General features: G+C 42.9%; 1 protein-coding gene across 1 annotated transcript; it reads left to right on the plus strand.

Annotated features, from left to right (window-relative positions):
• Window positions 1-28: 28 nt before the first annotated feature.
• On the plus strand, window positions 29-21,609 carry GGTA1 (glycoprotein alpha-galactosyltransferase 1 (inactive)). Its single transcript, XM_007936648.2, has 6 exons — window positions 29-111; window positions 5,982-6,017; window positions 8,159-8,224; window positions 8,774-8,866; window positions 17,335-17,472; window positions 20,916-21,609. Exons 1-6 carry the CDS (start codon window positions 32-34, stop codon window positions 21,607-21,609), a joined length of 1,107 nt encoding a protein of 368 aa, XP_007934839.1. The 5' UTR covers window positions 29-31.
• Window positions 21,610-25,360: the final 3,751 nt, after the last annotated feature.

The raw sequence follows: 25,360 nt of genomic DNA on the forward strand, positions 1-25,360 counted from the left end.
TCCCTCTCTTCTTTCTTCCCAGGAGAAGATAATGAATGTCAAAGGAAAAGTAATTCTGTCAATGCTGGGTGTCTCGACTGTCATTGTTGTGTTTTGGGAATACATCAACAGGTAATTATGAAATGTGATAAAATGATGTTGAAAGTACTGACTCTAATCTGCCAGCATCAGCTGAGTTACCATGTTCAATTAAGATGGACTGAAATTATAAAGAAAGGAGTCCACCCTTTCTGTATCCCTGGGACCTGGCTGTCTGAAATCATTAGCTCTCCCAGTAACTTCTGGCTAATTAATCATTATCTTCCTTCCTGCTTGCTGGGGAAAAAAGACCCCAGATTCAAATATGTTCTATAGAGACTCTTTTATTAAGCCTTAGACAGGACAAAGACAATCATCCAGGATGTACACAGTATAGAAAGCTGAATAGAGTCCACTGAGTTAGGGCCATGGGGCTAATTATGTATGATTTAAAACAAAGGGGATCATCACAAAATCACAGGTAGGACTACAGAAGCCAGAAACCATGATGAGGATTTTACATGACTGAAGATTAAAAAGGGTTACAGGATTGGTTCTGGGGCTTGCCTACTCGGCTAGGCGGTGGTCCAGATTTGACTCATGACCATGTGGACTGAGTCATTGCCACAAGGTGGCTACAAAATACAGGACCCCAACCTTAATTCCCCAACCTTAATTTAAATTAGACAAGAACACACTCAGGTAAATTCTCTAGCATAATCTACTTTCACAATCACATTCTTCCTCAGGGCAAACTGCCCCTCCCTAGGTTTGTCCTGGAACTTGTCTGTGCACAGCCACAGTGTTGGTTTAAAGGTCAGAAAGAACCTGAAAGCCTCAGAATGGAGTTAGGATTCCCACTGCAGACATTTGGGAAAAAAAAAAAAAAAAACCTCACTGCCGTTGAGTTGATTCAACTCATAGCAGCTCCTCCTTGGGTTTCCGAGGCAGTCTTTCTATGGAAGTAGATTGCTCAGTCTTCCTTCTAAGGAGTGGCTGGTGGGTTTGAACCTTCCCGTTAGCAGTCAAATGACTTAGGCACTGTGCCAGCAGAGCTCCCACTGTAGATATAGCCTCCCACAAACCAAGGGCTTTAGAGTTTAAGTGTAATATCCTGCTACATTCCCAACATCATATTTATACCTTTGCAATTTGGGGGAGGGGTCTAGGGATGGTGAAATCAAACGAAGCACAAAATGTAAGTTTAAATTATTTGTATGATCAGATATGGAAACTGCCTTAAGAGAATTTAGACAGAAATTCCATGAGAAATCCACCCTAACTTTTGCAATCCTAAAATATTTGCAGTTTAAAGGAGCAATCAAGTTGTTAACTTTTGTAGCAAAATATACGGTGATTCATTTGTGCCTGGCTGAAGATTTTGGGTGCGTTTTGTTTTGTTTTTTAAACTCTAGAAAGCAAATTGAATGAAATATTTCTGAGTTTCCCAACTCACCAGCGGATTCACCCCAAACACATGAGCTGCTTCAGTGCTTTCTGAAACTACGATGCTTCCACAGTTCCAGTGATGCCAGCTGGAGAAGCTGCTGCCAGAAAACAGTCTGTGCAAACAGCTATAGAAATGCCTTTGACTAACAGGCATGAGGAAGCTCAGCCTTTAAGTTTCAAAAAGTCCACGGTACAACTATGGGCAGGGAGAGCTGAGTTGGCACCACTGTTGTTGTTGTATGCTGTTGGGCTGGACCTGACTCATAGCAACCCCTCCTTGGGTTTCTGAGGCCGTATCACTAGGGAAGTAGATTGCCCAACCTTCCTTTGGAGGAGTGGCTGGTGGGTTTGAACCACCAGCCTTCTGGTTAGCAGCCAAGTACCTTAGGTACTACGCTACCAGAGCTCCCTGGCACCATTAGTATTTATATATATATATATAAACTCACTGCCATCAAATCAGATCTGACTCATAGTGACCCCTCCTTGGGTTTCTGAGGTGGTATCACTATGGAAGTAGATTACTTAATCTTTCCCCAACCTTCCTTCCAAGGAGTGGCTGGTGGGTTTGAACCCCAGACTACCGGTTGCCAGTCAAATGCCTTAGGGACTACGCTACCAGAGAATTTATATGGTGAAGTGTTTTAATGGCCCACAAGTTCAAGATGGTGGCCTGGATTTACACTTGAACGTGTTTTTCAATTCTTAAATTCTAACATTTAATGAGCCAGGAGGAGCATTTTGACAACTGAAAAAGGAACTGCCCTTTTAGGCCGCATGGATAGGAGGAGGAATCCCAGAATACTGGAGCTGTTAGTCCCCCAGGTGCTACACAGATCTAACCACTTCTGTTACTGTTTTATGTTGTTTTGTTTCATTCTGAACAACTCATTTTAAGACAAACTTGGTAAGTTAGAGTCCCCAAGTTGAGGAGTGTTCTGGAAACCAACTCATTGGGATTGAGGAAACTGGAGATACTTAGAGGAGCTCTGGTGATGTAGTGCCTAAGGCATTTGACTGCTAACCAGAAGGCTGGTGGTTCAAACCCACCAGCCCCTCCTTAGCACAAAGAAAAGATGACTTGGCTTGGGGAGTGGGACCCTGGGGCTATCTTAAGTCCTTGCTGAGTAGTTAAGAGTATAAACTCTGGAGCCAGGCTGTCTGGAGCTGGGTTCTGTGCCACCACTTACCTCCTCTGTGACCTTGGACAAGTTATTAAGCCAGTCTGTTCCTCAATTTCCCTGTTTTTAAAGTGGGGACAATAGTACCAACCTCAGAGAGTTGCTGGGAGGGTTAAATAAGTCATTGTATATAAAGCATTTAGGACAATGCCTGGCACTTAATAAGGACTCAGTCATCATCATCATTATCGTGTCCCCTTTATCATCATCAACATCATCATCATCATCATTTGCTCCAGAGGGCAAAGCGGGGCAATGGATTTGGGCAGATAGAAGGAAGAGCTCTAGCAGTTGGAAGACTCCAAAAGAAACACAAATGATGTCCTTTGGGGCTCTTGCTTTGAGCTGGAATGCCTGACTGGATAACCTTCAAGCTCTGACTCTGTGAATGCTTGATTGAATAACCTTGGTATTTTAGTCATAGCCAGGGCTGTACTTCCATATTTTGTGTGCTTCAAAAAATTAAAATATGGGAGCCAGAGGCCCAAATGTACATGCTGGCTCTGGCCTCCCATAAAGAGGGTTATTTTTCAGTGCTGGGCACATTCTTCCAGCACGGTGACCAGAGCAGATACTTGCTACACTTCAGGGCCTTAATTTGGCACCAGGGCTCCAGCTACATCACTCTCAAATGTGTGGAATCCACCTGAATGTCTGCAAGAGGCTTAAAAGGCAGTAGAGCCTTTGCCACTTCATGCATTAACATACGGCTTGTGATGGCTTCAGGTGAGCTCGGTACACTAACCTCAGCAGGTGGGCAGCACTGTGCTGCAAAGGATTTTAAGACAACAAGTTAGCATCAAGTCGATTCCAACTCATGGTAACTCCATGTGTGTGAAAGTAGAACTGTACTTCATAGAGTTTTCATTGGCTGATTTTCCAGAAGTAGACTGCCACTTCTTTCTTCTGAGGTACGTCTCAGACTCCAGAAAAACCTTCAGCCTTTCAGTTAGCTGAGCACATTAACCATTTGCACCACGAAGCAATCTACTTCCGTAGTGATACCGCCTCGGAAACCCAAGGAGGGGTCGCTATGAGTCGGGTCCAACTCGATGGCAAGTAACAACAACAAGAGGTACTGCAAGAAGGATTTTAGAATTACTAAATAGAACAAGGCAACCAATTGGTCAGTAGAGCACTCTGAGCAGAGTTTGACAGGAGGATAGATGGAAAAAATGATAGAATGTTAAGAGCTGGAAGAAGCTTTAGAAGTTATAATAAAATAATAATGATGGTGATGGCAGTTATGATGATACCAGCTACTAGTCAGTGAATGAGTGGTGTGCACTGGGCACTGCACTAAGCATTACCTCCAGTTCTTATAACAGTCCTGCAGGGTAGGTATTATTCCAGTTTCTAGATGAAAAAACTGAATCTCAAAAATGTAAAATGAAAAAATTATCTACTTAAGACCAAATGGACAAATAGACAGCTATTCGAAAGCTAGACAAGGCGGGGGTGGGGGGCAGGGAGTCTAAGTCATTAAGAGTGAAACAACTGGAACAGAATTAATGGGAATGCTGACACCATGTGAAAAATGTTACCAGTGTCACTGAAATGTTCCAGAAATGTCTAGAAACTGCTGAAAGGGGACGGGTTTTGCTGTGTATATTTTCACCAAAAATGAAATAAATATTATTTTTAAAAAGTGTTAAATGACTTGTTCAAGTTCACATTTTCAGGAAGATTAAGGGTCAGGGCTGTCTGCAGCTCATTCTCTTTACTATACAACACTTGCTTTAGTTGAAGGCCCTAGTTTTCAAATGACCAAATGGAGATCATATAGGTTAAGTGACCTAACTGAAATTAAGTCCGAGTTCTTACTAAAAATTCCTATATTCTGATTCATTGCCTGGGACTCCTTCTTAGGCTACTTGTCTATGCTGAATGCTTTACAGGATATAACAGGAACCAAGTAGAACCTGTACCTTCAAGAGTTTATGATCTAGATGGGACAAATATGACTTGTGCATACATAAGAGGTAGTAGCCATGCCTCATGTCCAGATCTGTTTGCTTCCAAACCCAAGACTTTTCCATAACTCAGTGCTAGTGCTGTTGACTTAGACCTTAGTGGCTTTTTCAATAGTGAGGCTGAGTTGAATGCAGCCATGCACGTTTTTTGACTTTGCCTGGGCCTTATATGCCAGGCTAGCTGCTTTCCCACATCTGCTCTTACACCCCTTGTCTGTTCTCCAGGGATCTTTTTCAGATGCAAGTGAGAGCCTGTTCTCCGCTACTTAAAACCCTTCAAGAGCAAAATCCCCAGCAAGTCCCAGCATGATTTTCCCTCTCACTATTTCTCTTTCATATTGCATATTTTTTGCTCTTCAATGAACACTCTTCCCACATACTCTTCACCTGGTGACCCCCTGTTCATCTTTCAGATCTCAGTTAAAACATTACCCCTCTAGGAAGCCTTCCAGGTTTTCCTATTAAGTGGTCATGGTTACCTATGCTTTTTGTTTGTAGCATGTCTTAGAGTTTAAAGTCATGCAGCTGTGTGATTATCTGAATAGGGTCTGCCTTTCCTTCTAGAGGGGAGCGCTGGTGGCATAGTGCTTGAGCCATTTGACTGCTAACCAGAAGGCTGGTGGTTCAAACCCACCAAACACTCCTCGGAAGGAAGGTTGGGCAATCTACTTCCATAGAGATACCCTCTTGGAAACCCAAGGAGGGGTCACTATGAGTTTGTTTTTTGGTTGTATGCTCCACTAAGATGGGGACTCTGTCTTGGCCAACACGGTATCCCCAGCTCTTGTCATATAACACCTGCTCAGCAAGTATTTGTTGAATGATTATACAGAGATAGTCCGCTAGAGAAGTCATGTATTCTCCAGCCCAGCCTTTTACGTACCTTAAGACAGTCTCACAGCCTCTGTTAGTTTAAGAGATGCCTGTGAAGCTGCTCTGTAGACAGCTGAGTTGGGCAAGGCATTAGGCTTTGCAGGGAACTCTATCATATTTTCTGAAGGAAGAAATAAATCCTGGGCAAATGATGTTCCTATCCTGATAGCGGAGCAGGAGAGGACAGCCTGTGCAGTCCCTCTTCCTCAGTGAGGCCACCTCTGGGCAACCATTTCTTAAGCCATGATTTGACATTATCCAGAGACCTCCTTCTCACCCCTTGTGCTAGTTAATATTGAGATGACTGCAACTGCAAATTCCCAGTCTCCTGACATCATTAGTTATGTCTCAAAGGAAGGTAGAAATCTGAGAGTCGTCGAAAGCCAGGCCCTCAACTCAGCTCAGGGCTTCAATCATAACAGTTGCAAGTTGTTTTTCTCAGAATTAAAAGTAACATGATATGTTTTTATTTCTTGTTTGCTTTTAGCCCAGAAGGCTCTTTCTTGTGGCTATATCACTCAAAGTAAGTACCTTTGAATTCTAGCTACCTACCGCTGACTCAAGAAGCCCCAGTGGCACAGTGGTTAAAGAGCTTGGCCGCTAACTGAAGGATCAGTGCTTCGAACATACCAGCTGCTCTGTGGGAGAAATATGTAGCAGTCTGCTTCCATAAAGACTAAAGCCTTGGAAACCCTATGGATGGTTCTACTCCGTCCTGTAGGGTGACTAAAAGTAAGAAACCTACAATAGGTTTGTTTTTTCTTGGTTTGTGATGGTGTTTCCCACATCCTGTCTTGCACTCCCTATAATTGATTCTTCATACAGCGGCAAGTGACCAAGCTCAGATCAAACTTGAAGAAAAGTGAGTACGATTCCTAGGAATCTGGGCTATATTCCTTCAGCCCCCAGAGCCTTGCCTTTATAGAACCATGATTTGTTTTTCACCCTTGTTTCACATCAAGGGTCTCTTTAAAGATATCATTTGGGAAGTATTCTTGTATGTGATAAAAAATAACCTGGAAAGATATTGTCTATTATCCTGCTCGATATATATTGTGTAAAGACCATGAAAGAAATTTCTCCGAGACTAAAGATCAGGAAAAGTGTTTGGGTCTCTTAATGAACTAATACATGTCCTTTTTTTAATATATATAATAATAATTTTTAAAATTTGTTTGTATTAAAGACAATGAGAGCTAATAAGCTGTCATTTTCTGATTTTTTGGTTTGCTTTTCAGAAAGCTCAGAGCAAAGAGTTGTACTTAGCTGCCTTTATTTACTGCAGCCTTCATTTCTGATATAATTTATCCCCTGCTATTTAAATCCTGGCCTTTATGCTCCCATGCCACAGGACCTGGGCAACTTGCTCAAACCCACTAGGCCAATATCTTAGCTGTAAAATGAAAAAAATAAAAGTTCAATTTAACAAAGTGAAAGCTTTTGGGGTGATCAAAAGCATGACAGAATACTTACCTGAGTGACTAAATTAATGTCTCTCTGTTCCTTTTTGTTTTTTATTCTTGTGTGTTTTCCCTGTTTACTGTAACCATACATTTTTTCTCATAAGCCACCTCTGACACTTCCTGGAAGCACAGGCTTTATAATAAGTTTCTTCATATTATTATGTCTGTTCATGAATCATCTCACCACCTTATTTGTTCAACCAAAGGGAGGTGCAGTCCCCTCCTTCCCCCATGTCTCCTCTCTTCCAGAAGGCCCCCAACTTAGAGAGATTCTCACAATAATGAGAAAATGTGGAAAGTTCCACAGGTGGACAGCGAAGATGCCTTCTGATTACAGTTTTCCTGAGCTTCTGGTTCGGTGACCCTCAGATTTCTGAGCTACTCACTGCTGACCTTTGGACAACCTCCATTTTCCTAGTTAATCCGAAAATACATACATACATACATACATACATACATAAAAACAACCAAACTCACTGCCGTCAAGTTGAATCAGACTTATAGCAACCTCTCCTTGGGTTTCCAAGGCAGTAAGTATCTCTACAGAAGTATCCAGTCTTCTTTTTGAGGAATGGTTGGTGGGTTTGAACTGCCAGCCTTCTGGTTAGCCATCAAATGCCTTAAGCACTACACCACCAGTTAATCCAAGGAGACAATTTTTGAAAATGTGCACTCATTTATTATTAAGACTACAACTTTTTATGGTAATTTGCAGCTTATAAAGCTCTTACACATATGCAATCTCATTCAGTCTTCAAAGCACTCTACATGGTAGGCTTATTATTATTATTAACTACATTTTCAAATGAGAAAACTCGAGATCCACAGTCACACAGCTAGTAGAGGGCAGATCCAGGACTCGGGTCCACGTCTCATTGCTTCCCATGCCCCTCATCATTCTTTCCTTCATCTTCTCCCTGGTTGGGCTCCGCGGATGCACTGAGTCCTAGCTATGCCCCAGATGGGGCTGGTTGGCAAGCTTCAGTTCCCTCCTCTCTCACGTCAGTGGGAGCAGCTTCACTTCTGTTTTACAGACTGGCATTTTTTTTTTTTTTTTTTTTTTATTTTTTTTTTTTTCCCCCTAAAAAAAAAAAAAAAAAAAAAAGACCAGTTTGGAAACCTCCTCCCCCCAACTCCACCACCCAGTTTTGGGACTACTTCATTTTTCAAAAAATGTCTGTGATCTTTTTTCATTTCTTAGAAACCCAGAAGTTGGTGAGAGCAGCATTCAGAAGGGCTGGTGGTTTCCGAGCTGGTTTAACAATGGGTAAGGTGATTGGCTGGCCGTCTGTGTTTGTCCACCCCCCCAACATTCATAAAGAGTCCAAATAGAATGGTTTCATGGACATGGCCTTCTCAGTCACTCATCTTTCTTGCTTACTGAAATCATGCGAGGAATGTATTTTGTGATTTGGACTAGGATATTTGAATTTTTTGTTTGATCCCCAAGTTAGCTTGAGGTTAAAGTTTAAGCTGCAGTTTAGATTGCAGGAAAGACAATTAAACGAAAATGTTCCTATGAGAATTATTTTATCTACTTTCTTCCACCCTCTGAAAAGACCTGAGGGTCTTTGGGTCATTAAGTTACAAACTGTGCTGACTTGGAAGGGTAACAAGAAAGGTGCATACTCTATCTTGTCATCAAAAGTATGCTTTTATGAATGAAAGTGTAGTGTCGTGAATCTTTCTCCAGCCAGTTCATTTGATGTACATGTTCTCTGTCTGTAAGCATGTTTTAACAGAATATTCCCTGGCTGTCTCGATATTGCAAATTATCCTCCCTGCCTTACTCTGCCTGCTTTCTCTTTGTACTTAGAACCCACAGTTATCAAGAAGAAGACATAGACAAAGAAAAGGGGAAAGAAGATGAAGAAGAAGAGCTTCAGTTATCAGACTGGTTCAATCCAGAGTAAGAAACAAAATGATGCCCCATGAACAGTAAATCCGTAGCTCATCAAGAGGTGGGGTGGGGGCGGGCTGTGAAGACAGCAGTGCCATTGAGAACATTCCTGATTTGAAGAGTTTTAGTACATATTGGAATTACAACAGGCTTTGGAAGAGAGTCTGATCTGAGAGTCAGAGTCTGAGAGTCTGGCTACGTTGACCCAAATGCTTGAGCAACACAATGATTCTGACATCAATTGGCCAATGGTAGCAGGTGAACTGCAAAATATTAGAGTAGGAAGGGTTCTTTTATAGACCACAGGGTATTGTGGAAAGCCACAAGATCTGGAGTCAAAGCAAGAACATCTCTCTGTAAAAATGGCCATGCATTTGTTAATTAAGCAAGCATGCAACAGTTATTTATCAAACACTTATCATGTGCTAGCCCAGTGTTTTTCAAACTGCTGATCACCACCCATTAATTTGTTCAAAAATTAGCTTAATGGGTTAAAGCCAACTTTAAAAAAAAAAAAATTGAAATCAAATAGAAAATCAGGAAGTATCACATGAAGAAAGAATAAGTGTTGTTTTGAGAAATTTTTGTTCTTGTATATGTGTGTGTGTGTGTGCATTTATTATGTTGTGATAAAAAATAAATACTGGGTAGGCACTGGGTAAGCACAAGACAGGAGAGATCAATCAATAGGGTTTTACTCAAGAAGTTCATGGTCCTACAGGGTCCTGTAGGGTCCTGTAGGGTCCTTTAGGGTCGCACATTGTTGTTGTTGTTGAGTGCCATCGAGTCGGACCCAACTCATAGCAACCCCTCCTTGGGTTTCCGAGGCGGTGTCACTATGGAAGTAGATTGCCCAACCTTCCTTCCAAGGAGTGGCTGGTGGGTTTGAACCGCCAGCCTTCTGGTTAGCAGTCAGGGTCCACGAAACCAGTACTTGCTAATATTGGTGAAGAGATACAGTCATTCCAATATAGAGGAGGATGTGTTTTGAGGAGTGAGTTGTCAGGAGCCATCCAGGATGGTGTGAGGCCTGGGAGACTGGTGGCTGGTGATGCCATTGACTAAGAAAGGGACTTGAGGAGGAGACGCAGGTCTAGGAGTGGGGGGGAAATAATGAGCTCCATTAGTGATGAGCTTAGAATGATGCCTGTGTGGCATGTGGATGGAGATTCACAGGGTGCCATTGAGCTTGGTGGAAGGTATGTGCTAGAGTTATGAGTGGAGAGTCACCAGAGTACACGTGTCAGTGGGATCTGTGGGCCTGGATGAAGTCACCTACAGAGAAGAAAAGGACCACATCCTGTCTGACACCAGCATTTAAAGTGGTGGTAGAGGCAGAGACATGTGAAAGGGAAACTGAGCAGTAGCACCTATTCCATTTTTGGGGGTAGTGATGGTGTTAGGCTCTGGAAAGACTTTTCCTGTTTGGGGGCAGGGGTCCTTGTCAGTGTGGAAGGATAGCACTTTTGGCCTGCTGTGTGTAAAGCTCTGGTGGCGTAGTGTCTAAGGCATTTGACTGCTAACCAGAAGGCTGGTGGTTCAAACCCACCAGCTTCTCCTCGGAAGGAAGATTGAGCAATCTACTTCAATAGTGATACCACCTTGGAAACCCAAGGAGGGGTCACTATGAGTCGGATCTAACTCGATGGCAGTGAGTTTGGTTTTATGTGTACAGTCATGTGATGAGCCAGACAGCAGGATGGCCTTCTATGAAATGCTAAAACATGACTGGAAAAGTAAGGAAATGGAGGCACTGTTGCTTTGATAAGTCCACTAGATGGAGGCATAAGATGTCCCAAGCGGTAGGCTAGGTGAGCCAGAGATGGTCATCAAGCTCCCTTCTAAGGAGGATGGGTTCAGTGTGACTGGGCTGTGCTTGGCTGAGCAGGACCTAGGATACAGGGGCTAGGGCTTAATCCCTGGGGATACAGGGAAGAGCTAGATCCTGGCCACCAGCTGTTGCTCTCTCCATTTTCCTCTATGCAGGGCTCAGCTTATCCTCCAAATGAATGGTTAGCAGATATTTAAAGAACATTGGCTTAAAGGGCCAACAAGTTTAAGCCATCTCAGAGCCCCAAAGTATATTTGTTGCATAAATGAACAAATGAATGAACAAGTAAAATAGTCTATGTAAATGGTTTCATACCATATACCCTTTTCTATAAAATACCAAAACATATTACAATACATTGTGGATATATTTCCAATTTGTATATCAAGATCTCTTGGCTTCCATGACACCACATCCTCTTAATTTTCCTCCTATGAAAGTCACCTTTATAGGGTCATTTCCCTCTTCCCAGCCATCAGATTTTTACAGTTTCCAGGAACTAAGTCCTGCATCCTTGTCTTTTCTCATTGATACCATCTTGCAAGGTGCTCTCATCCATTTCACACCATTTCTGTGATGGTGACTCCCACATTTAGATCTCTACTGCAATGATTCCTTTCAGTTCTGCATTTTTATCTAACTGCCAACTTGACACCTGGATGTCTCACGTGACCCAGATGGATTTCTTGATTCCACTCCACCTTGTTCTTCTTATTATTTCCTATCTCAATATATGGCCCAAGCCAGAGTCCAGCGACTCCAGAGCCATCCTTTTCCTCCATCTACCTCACAATCCGATTTATCAGCAGATTCTGTCTATTCTTCCTCCAAGTCACTTCTCATATCACCTCCTTCACTCTGTTCCACAGCCACCATCCTTATTCATGCCTCCATCAGCTCTTCTCTGGATCACTGTCTAATATACTACCTCTTAGAAGTTCAGTAATTAATGAGTTATATGCATTCCACATCTTTTTTTCAACTGCTGCATGATTCATGGTATTTTAATACTTCCTCCACCCAACCCTTGGATACCACAGTGTGATCATAAATAAATACATACATGTGTATGTGTGTGCATGTGCATGCAGCCTTTGGCCCACGCTAGTGGAACTGCATGAGCTGTTGTAACACAGTTGGGTGCTGTAAAATGGTGAGAATAGTAATTGTAGTGCTCTGGTAGCATAGTGCCTAAGGTACTTGACTGCTAACCAGAAGGCTGGCTGTTCAAACCCACCAGCCACTCCTCAGAAGGAAGATGAGGCAATCTACTTCTGTAGTGATACCGCCTTGGAAACCCAAGGTGGGGTCTCTATGAGTTGGGTCTGACTCAATGGCATATAACAACAACAACAACAGTAATAGTAGTGTGAGAATAGTACCTGTCTAACTTCAGGGGCTTTAATGTGAATTAAGATCAGCCCAAGGCTGACCCTATGAGATGGAGGTCAGATATATACCTCTAGCTTCCAGTCTTTTTACCAATTCTAACAGCAGCCATCCCTCCCACAGAATTCTTTACTTCTCTTCTGGGTTTGATAATCCATTATGGTGGCCACACAGAACTCACAGGCCATACTGATAGTTATGTGGTTTATTAAGGAATCGGTTACAACTCAGGATCAAAATCAGGAAGCATGTAGGCAAAGTCTCCCTTCTCTCAGCCCCTGAGGGCAGGCTCCTCTTGGCCCTGTTGTCGCCACCTGCTCTGCCATTGAGTCCCTTCCAGACCTCTCTCTGTCTTCAGTGTTACAGCCCTTGGTCCTTATATTACAGCTCTTTCAGGAGATTCCTTGCCTCCTCTTTCTCTCTGCTTCTTCTTTCTTCCTTCTGCTTCTCTTCCTGCTTCTTTCTGTCTCTAAATAACCTCTCTGTGGGCTTTGCTGCTTAAATACACATACTCCTTCTCAATTTTCAAGGACTGGCCCTCCCACCAGGGCCACAAAGTGACCAACCCCTTCTTAGTAGGCCACAGACACTTCATTTGCACAGTAGGCTACAGTTCACCTTATTTGTATAGTCTATTGACCAATCCCTGCAAGGTGCATACCAAGCACAAGGAAGGCTGCAGCCCAGGACCAGACAAAAAGTGTCAATCCAAGTTGCTAAAACTTACCCAGGAAATGTCCATCAGCCTGGACAAAAACAACAAACCCTCTGGGTAGGAAACTAGGCAAAGGTAACTCCTCAGGACTTAGAGGGAAAATCTCTCAAGTTATTTTTCCAAAGAACCAAGGCAAAAGGCTACATAAAGGAACTAATTTCACCACAGGGGCCCTGATTGGAAGGAAGACATGTGGGCAGCTCTGAGTCTTTCCCATACTTCTTCCTCCTTTTTGGAGCCCCATCGTGGTGACATTGGCATGTGACATTGGTGAAGGCTAACTCCTACCTGGGCATGGCCTCCCCTCTGTCATCTCTGCATCATTTTTTTAAAAAGATTTGTTTTCATTGTTGTTAGATCTGCATGGGTTTTGATGACTAAGACTAAATGGAGAGGTTCATCTAGGACACTGATCTCTGTCTCTTCCTCCTCCCTCCTCCTCTTCCCTGCTTGCATTTTCAGGCTGTTATCTGGCTTCTTAGTCAGGGCTGCTGACATGTTGGAAGTGTCAGTGGAATTCAATAATTAACAGCTGGGAAATAGAACATTTTAATTTTTAATTAAAAATTAATTTTTAATATTGTTACTTTTCTTTCTTGCTAGAAGGAACTCTTTCCTTCCAAGTAACAAACTGGGCACTGGTTTTCTGATTCTGTCTTTCTAGAAGATGTGAACCAAGTGGTGTAGTTGAGGAGTATATAGCAGGCTGACCACCTGTCAGGCCTGGGAGATTCTCAAGGGACAGAACTGGATCTCATTTCTCTCCTCTCAGCTCTTGGCAGTAGGCCTGACACAGAGCAGGGATGTAGGAAATGTGCACTGAGGAAATGAGTGGTCTGGCCTGGCCTTCCATATATGTCAAATGGCTAAAGACGTGATCCCTTCTCTCCAACCCTGACTTTATTTGTAAAATCAGGATGATGATAACACTTCAATGTGTGGCTGTGAGGATTAAATGAGATGATAAAGGTCAAGTACCTAGCTCCTGGTACACAAAAAACAAAGCAAATCTGGAAGGGACTCAGAGGAGAGCGGCCCTATTGCATTTCCAAGGCTATGAATCATTATGGAAGCAGACCGCCTCATCTTTCTCCTGAAGAGTACCTGCTGGGTTCGAACTACCCACCTTTCAGTTAACAGCCAAGCACTTAACCCCTGCACTACCAGGGCTCCTTCCTCAGTGCACCTAAAAAACCAAACCCACTGCCATTAAGTTGATTCTGACACATTGTGACCCATGGGACAGAGTAGAACTGCCCCATAGGGTTTCCAAGCCTGTAATATTCATGGAAGCAGACTGCCACGTCTTTCTCCTATGGAATGACTTTGTTGTTGTTGTTGTTGTTATTTGCCATCGAGTCGGCCCTGACTCATAGCAACCCCTCCTTGGGTTTCCAAGGCAGTATCACTACGGAAGTAGGATTGCCCAACCTTCCTTCCGAGGAGTGGCTGGTGGGTTTGAACCGCCAGCCTTCTGGTTAGCAGTCAAGTGCCTTAGGCACTATGCCATCAGAGCTCCTATGGAATGACTGGTGGATTCAAATTGCCAACCATTTGGTTAGCAGCTGTGTGCTTTAACCACTGTGCCACCAGGACGCCTTTCCTTGGTGCATAGAAGTATTCAGTAAGTGGGCCTGCTCCTTTCCTTTCCTCCTCCTCTTCCTTTTACCTGTCTTTTAAAAATTTAAGTAGTATCACCTGCTTACTAAATGGCTTGCTCTAACACAGCTGCAAGAATCAGCCGGAAGCTGAGTCAGAACTGCTAAAAGGCCCTTGACAGGCTGAGACTCAAGACTAGAGTGACATGGTGACAACTATCAATAAAGGGCAGAATCTCCATTTAAGTTCAGAGGCAGCAGTTACAGAAGCTTAAGCTGCGTGCATGCGCGTGCGTGTGCGTGTGCGTGTGTGTGTGTGTGTGTGTGTGCTTATGGTTTTTTTTTTTTTTTGGTTTGAAATCATGTCATTCAACAAAGCCAAAGGTTTTGCATGACTCAAAGCACCATGGAAGCTTCTTTAAAAAAAAAACTCATCATTTCTTAGTAGCACTAATGAAAATGCTGAGGTAGCTTAGTGGAAATAGTTTTACCTTTAGATTAGGATAAATGTGGGTTTTAACAGCAGCCTTATCAGCATAACAATAAGTGCCCTTATAAGAAGCGATATAGTGTGGTGGCTCAGAGCATGCACTCCAGAGTCAAATTGTATGGGTTCAAATCCCAGCTTTGCCCCTTACTAGCTGTGTGACTTTGGGCAAAATACTTAACCTCTCTGTGCTGTAGTTTTTGCATCTGTTTAATCAGAATCAAAATCCACCTCAAAGGAGTGAGGCCTTGAATACAGGTAAAGCCCTAGGGCATTGCCTGGCCCCACAGGAAGTACTTGCTCAATGTTTCTTAGTTATCATGATCAGTAACCAGCTGTATGACCTTGGACAAGGTAAGGAGCCTCTCTGAGCCTTGGCATAGTGCTAACCAGAAGGCTGGCAGTTCAACCCCACCGACCACTCCTTGGAAGTAAGATGGGGCAATCTATTTCCATAGTGATACTGCCTGGAAAACCCAAGGAGGGGTCACCATGAGTCGGGTCCGACTGGATGGCACATAACAACAACATAATGGAGATAGACAAAGCAGGGCCCTTGCAAGGGCTAAGTGAGAAAGTGAGTGAAGGTGCCCGGCACAGGCTGGGGCAGGGTCCACAGTAGCTTCTTTCATGATCGAAGGAAACAGATTACTCCTGCGTCCTCTGTGCTGCAGGCACATTTAGGGTGCTGAGAGCAGAGCTGTGAGCAGCCTGAGAGTGACCCCATCTTGATGCTGGGAAGAAAGAAGCAGGCTAGAAGAAGGCCAAGAGATAGGGTGGAAGTCAGAGGTAGCCCAAGAGTTAAAGTGTACAGAATTTGGGGACAGAGAGACAGGAGACTTGAGAGAATGCCTTCTGAGGGAGGCTCATTTTTCCCCTGCTAGGCAGCCACTCCTCAGAAGATTGGGCCATCTACTTCTGCAGAGATACTGCCTTGGAAACCCAAGGAGGGGTGGCTATAAGTAGAATCCATTTGAAGGCAGTGAGTTTGTTTTTTGTTTGTTTGTTTGAGGGCTCCAGTGAGCTAGGCAGGATCCAGCATTGCCCAGCCTCACTTGCTTTGCCGATAGAGTGCTAGCGTATTTGTAAACACTCAGCCCTCCAGCCTGTGTTCTGCTTTAAGGCCTCGCTGGTTGTGTGAACAGTGGTGAAATTCTTCAGAGCCCAATCTAGTCACTCACCTCCCACCCCAGCAGGCTCCCCAGGCCTCCTGGGTGCCACTGGCAGGGACCAGCAGAACTCTGCCTCAGTTACTTGCCCTAGGGTTAGGGTGGGTGGTAGGTGGGAGGGTTTTGAGCAAAGATGTTCCCCCTTGTACAAGCAAATGCTAAACAGGGTGCCATGCCTGTTTGAATCCAAAATGACAGTGTTTCAGTCTCAGCTTCCCAGCAGGGGAAACAGCCTCTTCTGAGTGATGGGGTCAGAGCTGAGTTTCTCAGCCACCTCCTCGGCAAGGATGCGGGGGGGCCCCCATCCTTTTACATTACCCTTTATGGTTTCATGCTTTTTGTCATTGTTGTCACGTGGTTTCCTGTGTTTATGTTGGCTTTGCCAAGTCCCTTCCAAGCTCTCTGAGTACAGAGAACTTGCTTTCCCCTCCCCCCATTTGGGTTCCTAGTTAAGAGGCATTGTGGTCGGAAAAGGGATCTGCACCCAAGCCCAGTGTTCCAGTCTTGGCCTTGTTGGGCCTTTGTCTATGGGTCAGTCTGTCTCTTTGTTTGCAAAATGAATGATAACAGCAGGACCCCTAGGTGGGGTCCCTTTCTGTCCTACGTAACTAGGTGCTTATCTAAAAGTCCTTTCTGGCAAAAGGCAAATTAAAACAGCATTTTCTCTTTCACCTCTAATATTTCTCATGCTCCTAAAACAAGGATTAGGGCATTTTAGGTTCAGGAGCCACCCCCAGGGATAAATCATGCCCCAAGACGCCACTGGCAGCTTAGGAAGGGGCTGGAAGGATAGGAAAGGGATTTAGAAGGAGGCGTACAAGGAAAGCAGGAGGAGGAGAGAGGGTAGGAGATGAAGAGGTGGAATTGTCCCTAAGGGAGCCCCAAGACAACCCCAAGAGGCACCTCTTGTTGCTATGTGCCGTCGAGTTGGCCTCGACTCATAGCAACCCCTCCTTGGGTTTCCAAGGTAGTATCACTACAGAAATAGATTGCCCAATCTTCCTTCCGAGAGGTGGCTGGTGGGTTTGAACTGCCAGGCTTCTGGTTAGCAGTCAAGTGCCTTAGGCACTACGCACAAGAGCTCCTAGAGAGGCACCTAGGCCAATGCATCTTGTCCCTTACCCAGAAGATGCTGCCCTGCAAATGCTGTGTCATCCAGCCAACTTTTGTAGCTCAACAGCTAGGAGCCACAGACCTTAACAGATCACAGTTGTCCCCAGTTTTTCCTCAGTCTCTGCCCTGCCTTAGCAAAGCTGTCCTGACTCATGGGCTCTATGTTTGTCACCAGGAAACGCCCAGAAGTTGTGACAGTAACCAGATGGAATGCTCCCATCGTGTGGGAAGGCACTTACAACAGAGCCATCTTGGAAAATTATTATGCCAAACAGAAAATTATTGTGGGTTTGACAGTTTTTGCTGTGGGAAGGTAGGTATTACTAATAAATTATACCTTTACTTTTTCTTCACCCAGTGTCAAAATGTTTGTTAGGGTACCTGTGGACTCCAAAAACCAAAACCAAACCCAACCCACTGCCATTGAGTTGGACCCGACTCATAGCGACCCCTCTGTGGGTTCCCAAAGTGGTATCACTACAGAAGTAGATTGTCCAATCTTCCTTCCGAGGAGTGGCTGGTGGGTTTGAACCACCAGCCTTCTGGTTAGCAGTCTAATGCCTTGGGCACTATATACCACCAGCGCTCCTGTGGACTCACAAAGGCTATTCATTAATTATCTGAATTATTAGATAAGAGAATGTTTAAACAGTACCATTTCTGTGTAACTTCTGCTAAGGTCCCAAAAGACTGTGAACAAAACAATAATAGGGGATTCTTCCCATTCTCACCATAAAGTGAGGACCTAGGGCTGCAGGCAAAAATGTCTATCACACCCACCAAGCCCAGTGGTTTCCGTGTTCAAGCATGGTGGACCACTCTTCCGTGGGTTCCTCAGGCCATCCCACCTTATCACTCCTGGAGGCCTTGCATTGGGAGCATTTGGCAGGTCCAAACTCCCTCTTCGAATGCTTGGATAGGTTCCTGTTTCAGCTTCCATTTCCTTGTTCAGAGCATTTCTCCAAAAATTGTACTCTTTCTTTCTTGAAAGTAGCAGCTATAATATTTGTTTTTAATTATAGCTCTCTTTGCTTTTTTGGAGAATTTCTGATTTTATTTTATTTTTTTCCTTAAAACAAAAGCAACAGTTCAATTGACCTCTTTTCCCCCTGCCTAGGCCTTTCCTTCTATACTTGCTCTAGGAAAGCCGCATGGAAAGATGCTTCTTTTGTCTAGTACAAAGAGAGCTGAAGGCCCTGGTGATCCTTGAGCCTAGCCCGAGCTGGGGCCTAAAGGAGAACACTGTGATGATTTGACAATTCCCCAAAGACAACCTTTCTGGATGCATGGAAAGAAACAATTAGTCCTAGCGACTGGTACACCATGCAGTCCTCAGCCTATGTGACTATGAGACCAAAAGAACTAGATGGTGCCCAGCTACCACTGTCAACCACTCGGAGGGGATCTACGTAGGAGATTCTGGATAGAATGGGAGAACAGTGTGGAATAAAACTCAAAAATCATTCAACAAAAGGGGGGGGACCAGGTTGGCTGGTCTGATAGAGCCTGGTGGAACCCCTGAGACTCTGGCCTCTAGCTCCTCTTCAGGTCTGGAATTGAATCCACTCCTACAGCTTCCAGCCAAACAAAAGCAGGCATATGAGCTGAACATTTACATTAGGTAGATACACTCCTTGGAGAGATCAATCATGGGAGAATAGAAGGGCTGTGTATGCACAGGGAGACCTCTGGGGGGCAGGAGTGCATGGGAGGGAAGGACACAGGGAAGTGGTGGCTATGGAGAGGAAGTGGGAGGAGAGCTGTTGCATTGTGGGAGATTACAGTCAATGTCATGAGACAAAGTGTATGTGAACTGCTGTATGGAAGATGAATTTGCTCTGTAAACTTTCACCCAAATCACAATAAAATTTAAAAAAAAAAAAAAAAGATAAGCTTTCCCAACCAGAGCCTAGCAGCCATGGCTGTCATTAACAATACTGTTGCTATTGGTTGTCCTCCAGTTGATTCCAAATCATACTAATCAAGTCCTCAATTTCACTGAATGTGCTGATCCCAGGGGCCAAAGAGGCATCTCTAATAGAGAAGGGTACTGTGGAATTTTGACATTTTTACTAGAAGAATTTGTAATATTATGAGTTGAGAGCCAATGTACAATTCACCTAATCCTTTGGCATAAAAGAGAACAAGTTGGCCATGTTGCCGACTGATTTGAACCAGGGGTTTCCAAAAAGAAAAGAATGGCATCCACTCCCTCACAATGGTGTCAGCCATCTGACTGCAAGTCTGCAGAACTCAACTATAAATCGCATCCTGGTGAAAGCACTGTGCTCTCAGCTCTGAAGCGAGAGAAGGCTAGATGTGCTCATGGGCAATAAATCTCCACAACTAGTAGATCTGGACTTTTAGGAGGTGTGATTTTTGGTTTGTTTTCAAATAACAATGCATGAAGCCAAGTGCAGTGCTTCAATCTCTAGGCAATGTTAAATCTCACAATGACTTTTTTCACCCAGTATTGTTTCTCAAGCTTCAGGGCACAATTGATTTTTTTTTTTTTTTAAAGTTCCAGAGTACCAAAGAATTTCTTGGCCATAAGCCACAGGGCTGTGTCGAACACCTCTTTGTATTGCTTAGATATGTTTTCTCCATTGAAAGAATCAATACAGTAAACACTTGGGTTTCCAAAGGCCAACTTTATAAACAGACTTTATTTTGGTAGTACAGAAAGACAATTTAAGTAACAACAGAAAGTAGAAAGTCATTATTACTCACAAAACATCATGACTGGCCAGGAATCTGATCAGCATATTAAATTCAGTCATCACTCACTGAGCATGAGTTTTGGGTTTGGATGAATGGTACTAAGCCACCTGACTTCTTCTTTCTCTACCCTATGACCTCCACAGCAGGGCTTCACAAGGTGGTGTGTAGCTTAGAGTTACAGAAGACATCAATGGTTATATATATATATATATATATATATATATATATGTTAATTAAAGGATAAATGGCTAAAATAAAGTTGAAAGCAACAACAACAGTGGCTGGCTGACACTGGGTGAAATAATGTAATATAGAGGGTGATTCATGTCCCAGAATCCATTTTCTACGTCATAGAGGAGGATAAAAGAGTGTTGATGGTTGGGCTTAATGTATTCCCAAAGGACCCGAAGATCACATCATCCTTAAATCTGGTATAACAATAGCAAATTAGGATACAGGCTGAAGCCTGTGAGGAGGGCTCAAGAACTAGTCTCCACTTTGCCTCTCAAAGTCTCAACCAATTGATAAATAAGACAAAAGGGTAAGGCACATGATAGTAAATGTCATCCTCAACACTGTTAAAGCTCATATTGGAGAATGTGGTTTATATCTGCAGGTCCTTAATATTGAACCACAGAATTAGAAGGACTTAGGCACTCAGGCACCTGCAGCACTGAGAAACTCCAGGCCTCCAGATGTCAAGGTAGAGCCTGTACCACTAAGCTTACTGCAAGGCCCATAGCTGCGGAGAACACACGCTCTCTCAAACAAGCCAATTTCTAAGAGCAAGAGGAGAGAAGGCAGCAGGATTTTCCAATTTCCCTTCCAAAGTTGACATTCAAATAAATTACCCCACTTGCCCAAGATCAGTGGAGAATAGTCAGGAGTGTTAGACTAACAGACATCTGTCCACATGAAAATACACTTCTGGGGTGGAGAAAAATCATTCCCTTCCTAACTGTAAAATACAGTTCTAATAGCATATGATCTCCTGCAGAAATCTAAGAGGCTAAATTGATCTCTCTCTTCTTTCAGATATATTGAACATTACCTAGAGGAGTTCATAACATCTGCTAATAAGTACTTCATGATTGGTCACAGAGTCATTTTTTACATCATGGTGGATGACATCTCCAGGATGCCTGTGGTAGAGCTGGGTCCTCTTCGTTCTTTCAAAGTGTTTGAAATCAAGCCTGAGAAGAGATGGCAGGACATCAGCATGATGCGTATGAAGACTATTGGGGAGCACATTGTGAGCCACATCCAGCACGAAGTTGACTTTCTCTTCTGCATGGACGTGGACCAGGTTTTCCATGACAACTTTGGGGTGGAGACCCTAGGCCAATCAGTGGCTCAGTTGCAGGCCTGGTGGTACAAAGCAGACCCCGATGAGTTTACCTATGAGAGGCGTAAGGCGTCAGCAGCATACATTCCATTTGGCCAGGGGGATTTTTATTACCATGCAGCCATTTTTGGAGGAACACCCACTCAGGTTCTAAATATCACCCAAGAGTGCTTCAAGGGAATCCTCCAGGACAAGAAAAATAACATAGAAGCAGAGTGGCATGATGAAAGCCACCTAAACAAGTATTTCCTTCTCAACAAACCAACTAAAATCTTATCACCAGAATACTGCTGGGATTATCATATAGGCTTACCTTCGGATATTAAAATTGTCAAGATATCTTGGCAGACAAAAGAGTATAATTTGGTTCGGAATAATGTTTGACTTCTAATTGTACCAGTAGGTTTCTAAATTTGAAAGAGTATTATTCTGGTTACTTCCTCAGAAAGATAACACTTAATTTTAACTTTAAAAATACTAACAAAACACCAACCCAGCAAAATATACTATTTCTCCTGAAACTGAACCTTATAGCATGGAAGAATGAATCTATGGTAATCAGATGTAAATTCCCAATGATTTCTTATCTATTCTGGGTTTGGGGGAAATACTATCAGCTGAACCAAAAAGAATTGATCACATGTGGAAAAAAAAAAAAGAAAGAAAGAAAGAAAAATAAACCCAGAAACACTCTACAAGTACCAGATAATGTACAGGAGAAAAGTGTGCTAAGGAATGTGGTTGGCAACAAGATCCAGTTGGGGGGCAGAGGTTGTCCCCTTTACTTCAATGTCTTCCTTTCCTTGATGAGTCTAAAGCAACATAGAATTGCTTTGTAGAGGGAGAACTCTTAGTAAGGACTAAGAAGACAATCTAACTTGACAATCTTCAAAACGTTTCAGTAGCAGATTGTGTATGTCCTTCTCTCATCAGGATATTGTTTGGCTCTGGTGCAAAATATTGGTAGAGATTCCCAGTGGATATCATGGTGAATGTTAACACTCACATGGAATCTGAATGAGCCAGTGGGTGCTCAGAATGAAGTGACAACAAAGACTCAAAGTGAGTGAGCATTCCATGAAATAGCAAAGGGTGAGTGAAAAGAGAAGGGGCTGATCACTCTGGACAGTGCCACCTCCGAGGGGTAGGGTACAGAGGGTTGGTGCTGAAACACATAGTGGATGTAGGCAATGAATGGGAGGCAGTGTGGGTGATCACCAACCTCCTTGATCCAAAGACACCTGAGTAGCAGGGACTTGAATTGAAGTTGCTTCTTGTTTTGCCCAAGTCACATTCAGTCTCCCAAACTCTGCACCTTGTGTCTTCAAATCTTTGGTGAGAAGTAGATAGATAGTGTCAGAGAAGGCAAAGGCCTGTGTTGAAGTGAAGAGGCCTACAGTGAGTTATGGTTTCCAGGCCTGGGCTTCATCAGAGGACGGTCATAAGCAAGGCTTGCCCACTGCTCCCTGAATGTCTCACAGTCCATCATGCCCCACCTTATGAGCTGACACCAAGTAGCAGGGCTGGAGAAAAAGCCCTCCCATCAAATAACCTCTCCTTTCCCCCTGCCCCATTTACACTAATAATGTGTAACAACTAGATGAGTTTAAAGACAAAGTTAATTGATTTTATTACAAAACCAGAAGGAGATGGCAGTGGAAGAACCACTGAACAGCAGATTAAATTCCCTTCTCTAAAACAAGCTATAAAATCCAAGATATTATTTAAAGTTATGCAATTCAAGGTAAAGGAAGTTAGGAGGTAACATTTACATATGCACATATAGTTTTACTTTCCTTAGGTTCTAGTTTAATTCCTTTGTTTCAGTTTTCAAGCAATTTATTTAAAGGGTCATTATACTAGCTTGATATAAACCCACTCCCTACTTATTGGCATGGTTAAGTTCCAAAGACCAGGTCATTATGTGAAAATTGGAATTATGCAAAAATGAAGGATAAGCACATCAGATCACAAAATGGTACATCATTACATAACTGCCAGATTACATAATTTCATAACTGCCAAACCACTGAGAATCATGGCCCAACCAAGCTGACACATAACCTTAACTGCCACCCAGTGTTATTCTCACCTAGCATCTCAGCATTTGTTATTGCCAGACATCTGGCATTAGTGTGCAAAATAGTTGGAGAGTAGATTTTTTATTATTGTCCTAAATGCAAAATGTCAGTACCAAGAAACTTGGTAAGTGAGGAGTAGGTACACAGGCAATGGGCTTCTCTGAAAAGTGAAATCTACATTTTTCTCTACTGTTTCACTGCTGCCTCCTCTTCAGTCCTTGCTTCCCTCACCCCACCAAAAAAACCCTCACAACCCAACAAAACACAAAAGTCCTGAAGACAAAATCTTTGAAGAAAGAAAAAAGAATACCACAGGTCAGTTAGGCATCTTGCTTCTTCGGTCTGGTCTGGAGTTAACGGGTTAAGTTCTGCACCAAAGAAATTATCCTGAAAGTTTGGTGTAAAGGGCTGATACTTACTTTGAGGGAATTTCTTGAATTTTTTTTTTTTTTTTTTTCATTTGAATTTAAATCCTAAATGGGCAAATTCAAGAGCTCATTAATGATTATTCTTAAGTGTTTTTAAAAGTAAATTTCCTGATTTACATTTGAATAAATTATTTTCTCAGTATATTCTGGTCATGATTGTGCATTTCCTACAAAAGATGTTCAGAATTGAATTTTAGAATTTTAGATTCTCAGTGTCCCTGTAACCTTCTGGAAATGGTGTCCACTATTATAAAGCCAGAACATGTTTGAGATTCTAAAATCTTTAAAACAACAAATGATTGTACGTTGTTGTTGTTAGGTACCGTAGGGTTGGTTCCAACTCACAGTGACCCTGTGGACAACAGAACAAAATACTGCCCAGTCCTGCGCCCTCCTCACGATTGTTGCTGTGTTTGAGCATGGTGTAGCCACCGTGCCAATCCATTTGGTTGAGGATCCTCCTCGTTTTCGCTGACCATCTACTTTACCAAGCATGGTATCTTTCTCCAGGGACTGGTCCCTCCTGACAACATGACCAAAGTACAAGAAGCAAAGTCTCAGCATCTTGACTTCTAAGGAGCATCCCGGCTATACTTCACCGAAGACAGATATGTTTGTTCTTCTGGCAGTTCATGGTATTTTTAATGTTTTTCACCAATACCATTATTCAAATGCATCAATTCTTCTTCAGTATAACTTACTCACTGTCCAGCTTTTGCGTGCATATGACATTTGAAAATACCATGGCCTGGTAAGGCACACCTTAGTCTTCAAAGTAAAATCTTTGCTTCTTAACACTTTAAAGAGGTCTTTTGCAGCAGGTTTGCCCAATGCAACACGTTGTTTGATTTCTTGACTGCTGTTTCCATGGGTGTTGATTGTAGATTGAAGTAAAATAAAATCCTTGATAATTTCAATTTCAGTCTTTTCTCATTTATCATGATGTAGCTTATTGGTCCAGTTGTGAGGATTTTTGTTTTCTTGATGGTGAGGGGTAATCCATACTGAAGGCTGCAGTCTTTGATCTTCACTAGTAAGTGCTTCAAGTCCTCTTTGCTTGCAACAAGCAAGGTTGTGTCATCTGCATGTCACAGATTGTTAATGAGTCTTCCTCCAATCCTGATGCCATTTTCTTCTTCATACAGTCCAGCTTCTCAGATTATTTGTCCAGCATATGGGTAGAATAAGTATGGTGAAGGGATGCTACCCTGCACCTGATTTTAAGCCATGCAGTATGCTCTTCTTCAGTTTGAACTACTGCCTCTTGGTCTATGTACAGGTTCCTCGTGAGTACAATTAAGTGCTCTGGAATTCCCATTCTTTGCAATATTATCTATAATTTGTTATGATCCACATAGCCAAATACCTTTACCTAGTCAGCAAAACACAGGTAAACATCTTTCTAGTATTCTCTGCTTTCAGTCAACATTCATCTGACATCAGCAATTATATCTCCAGTTCTACATTCTCTTCTGACTCCAGCTTGAATTTCTGGCAGTTGATTGATGGTACCTGCAACCATTTTTGAATTATTTTCAGCAAAATTTTATTTGCATGCAGTAATAATGATAGTGTTCAATAATTTCTGCATTCTGTTGGATCACCTTTGGAATGGGCACAAATATG

The sequence above is a fragment of the Orycteropus afer genome, unplaced genomic scaffold (assembly GCF_000298275.1).
Source record: "Orycteropus afer afer isolate SDZICR_OR568_19922 unplaced genomic scaffold, OryAfe1.0 scaffold00037, whole genome shotgun sequence".
Lineage (NCBI taxonomy): Eukaryota > Metazoa > Chordata > Mammalia > Tubulidentata > Orycteropodidae > Orycteropus > Orycteropus afer.

Bases quoted from the DNA above. Each gene is read 5' to 3' on its own strand.
- GGTA1 (XM_007936648.2), top strand. From the start codon at position 32: ATGAATGTCAAAGGAAAAGTAATTCTGTCAATGCTGGGTGTCTCGACT. The intron at 112-5,981 runs GTAATTATGAAA...GTTTGCTTTTAG, and splicing joins TTTTGGGAATACATCAACAG to CCCAGAAGGCTCTTTCTTGT. The intron at 8,225-8,773 runs GTAAGGTGATTG...CTTTGTACTTAG, and splicing joins CCGAGCTGGTTTAACAATGG to AACCCACAGTTATCAAGAAG.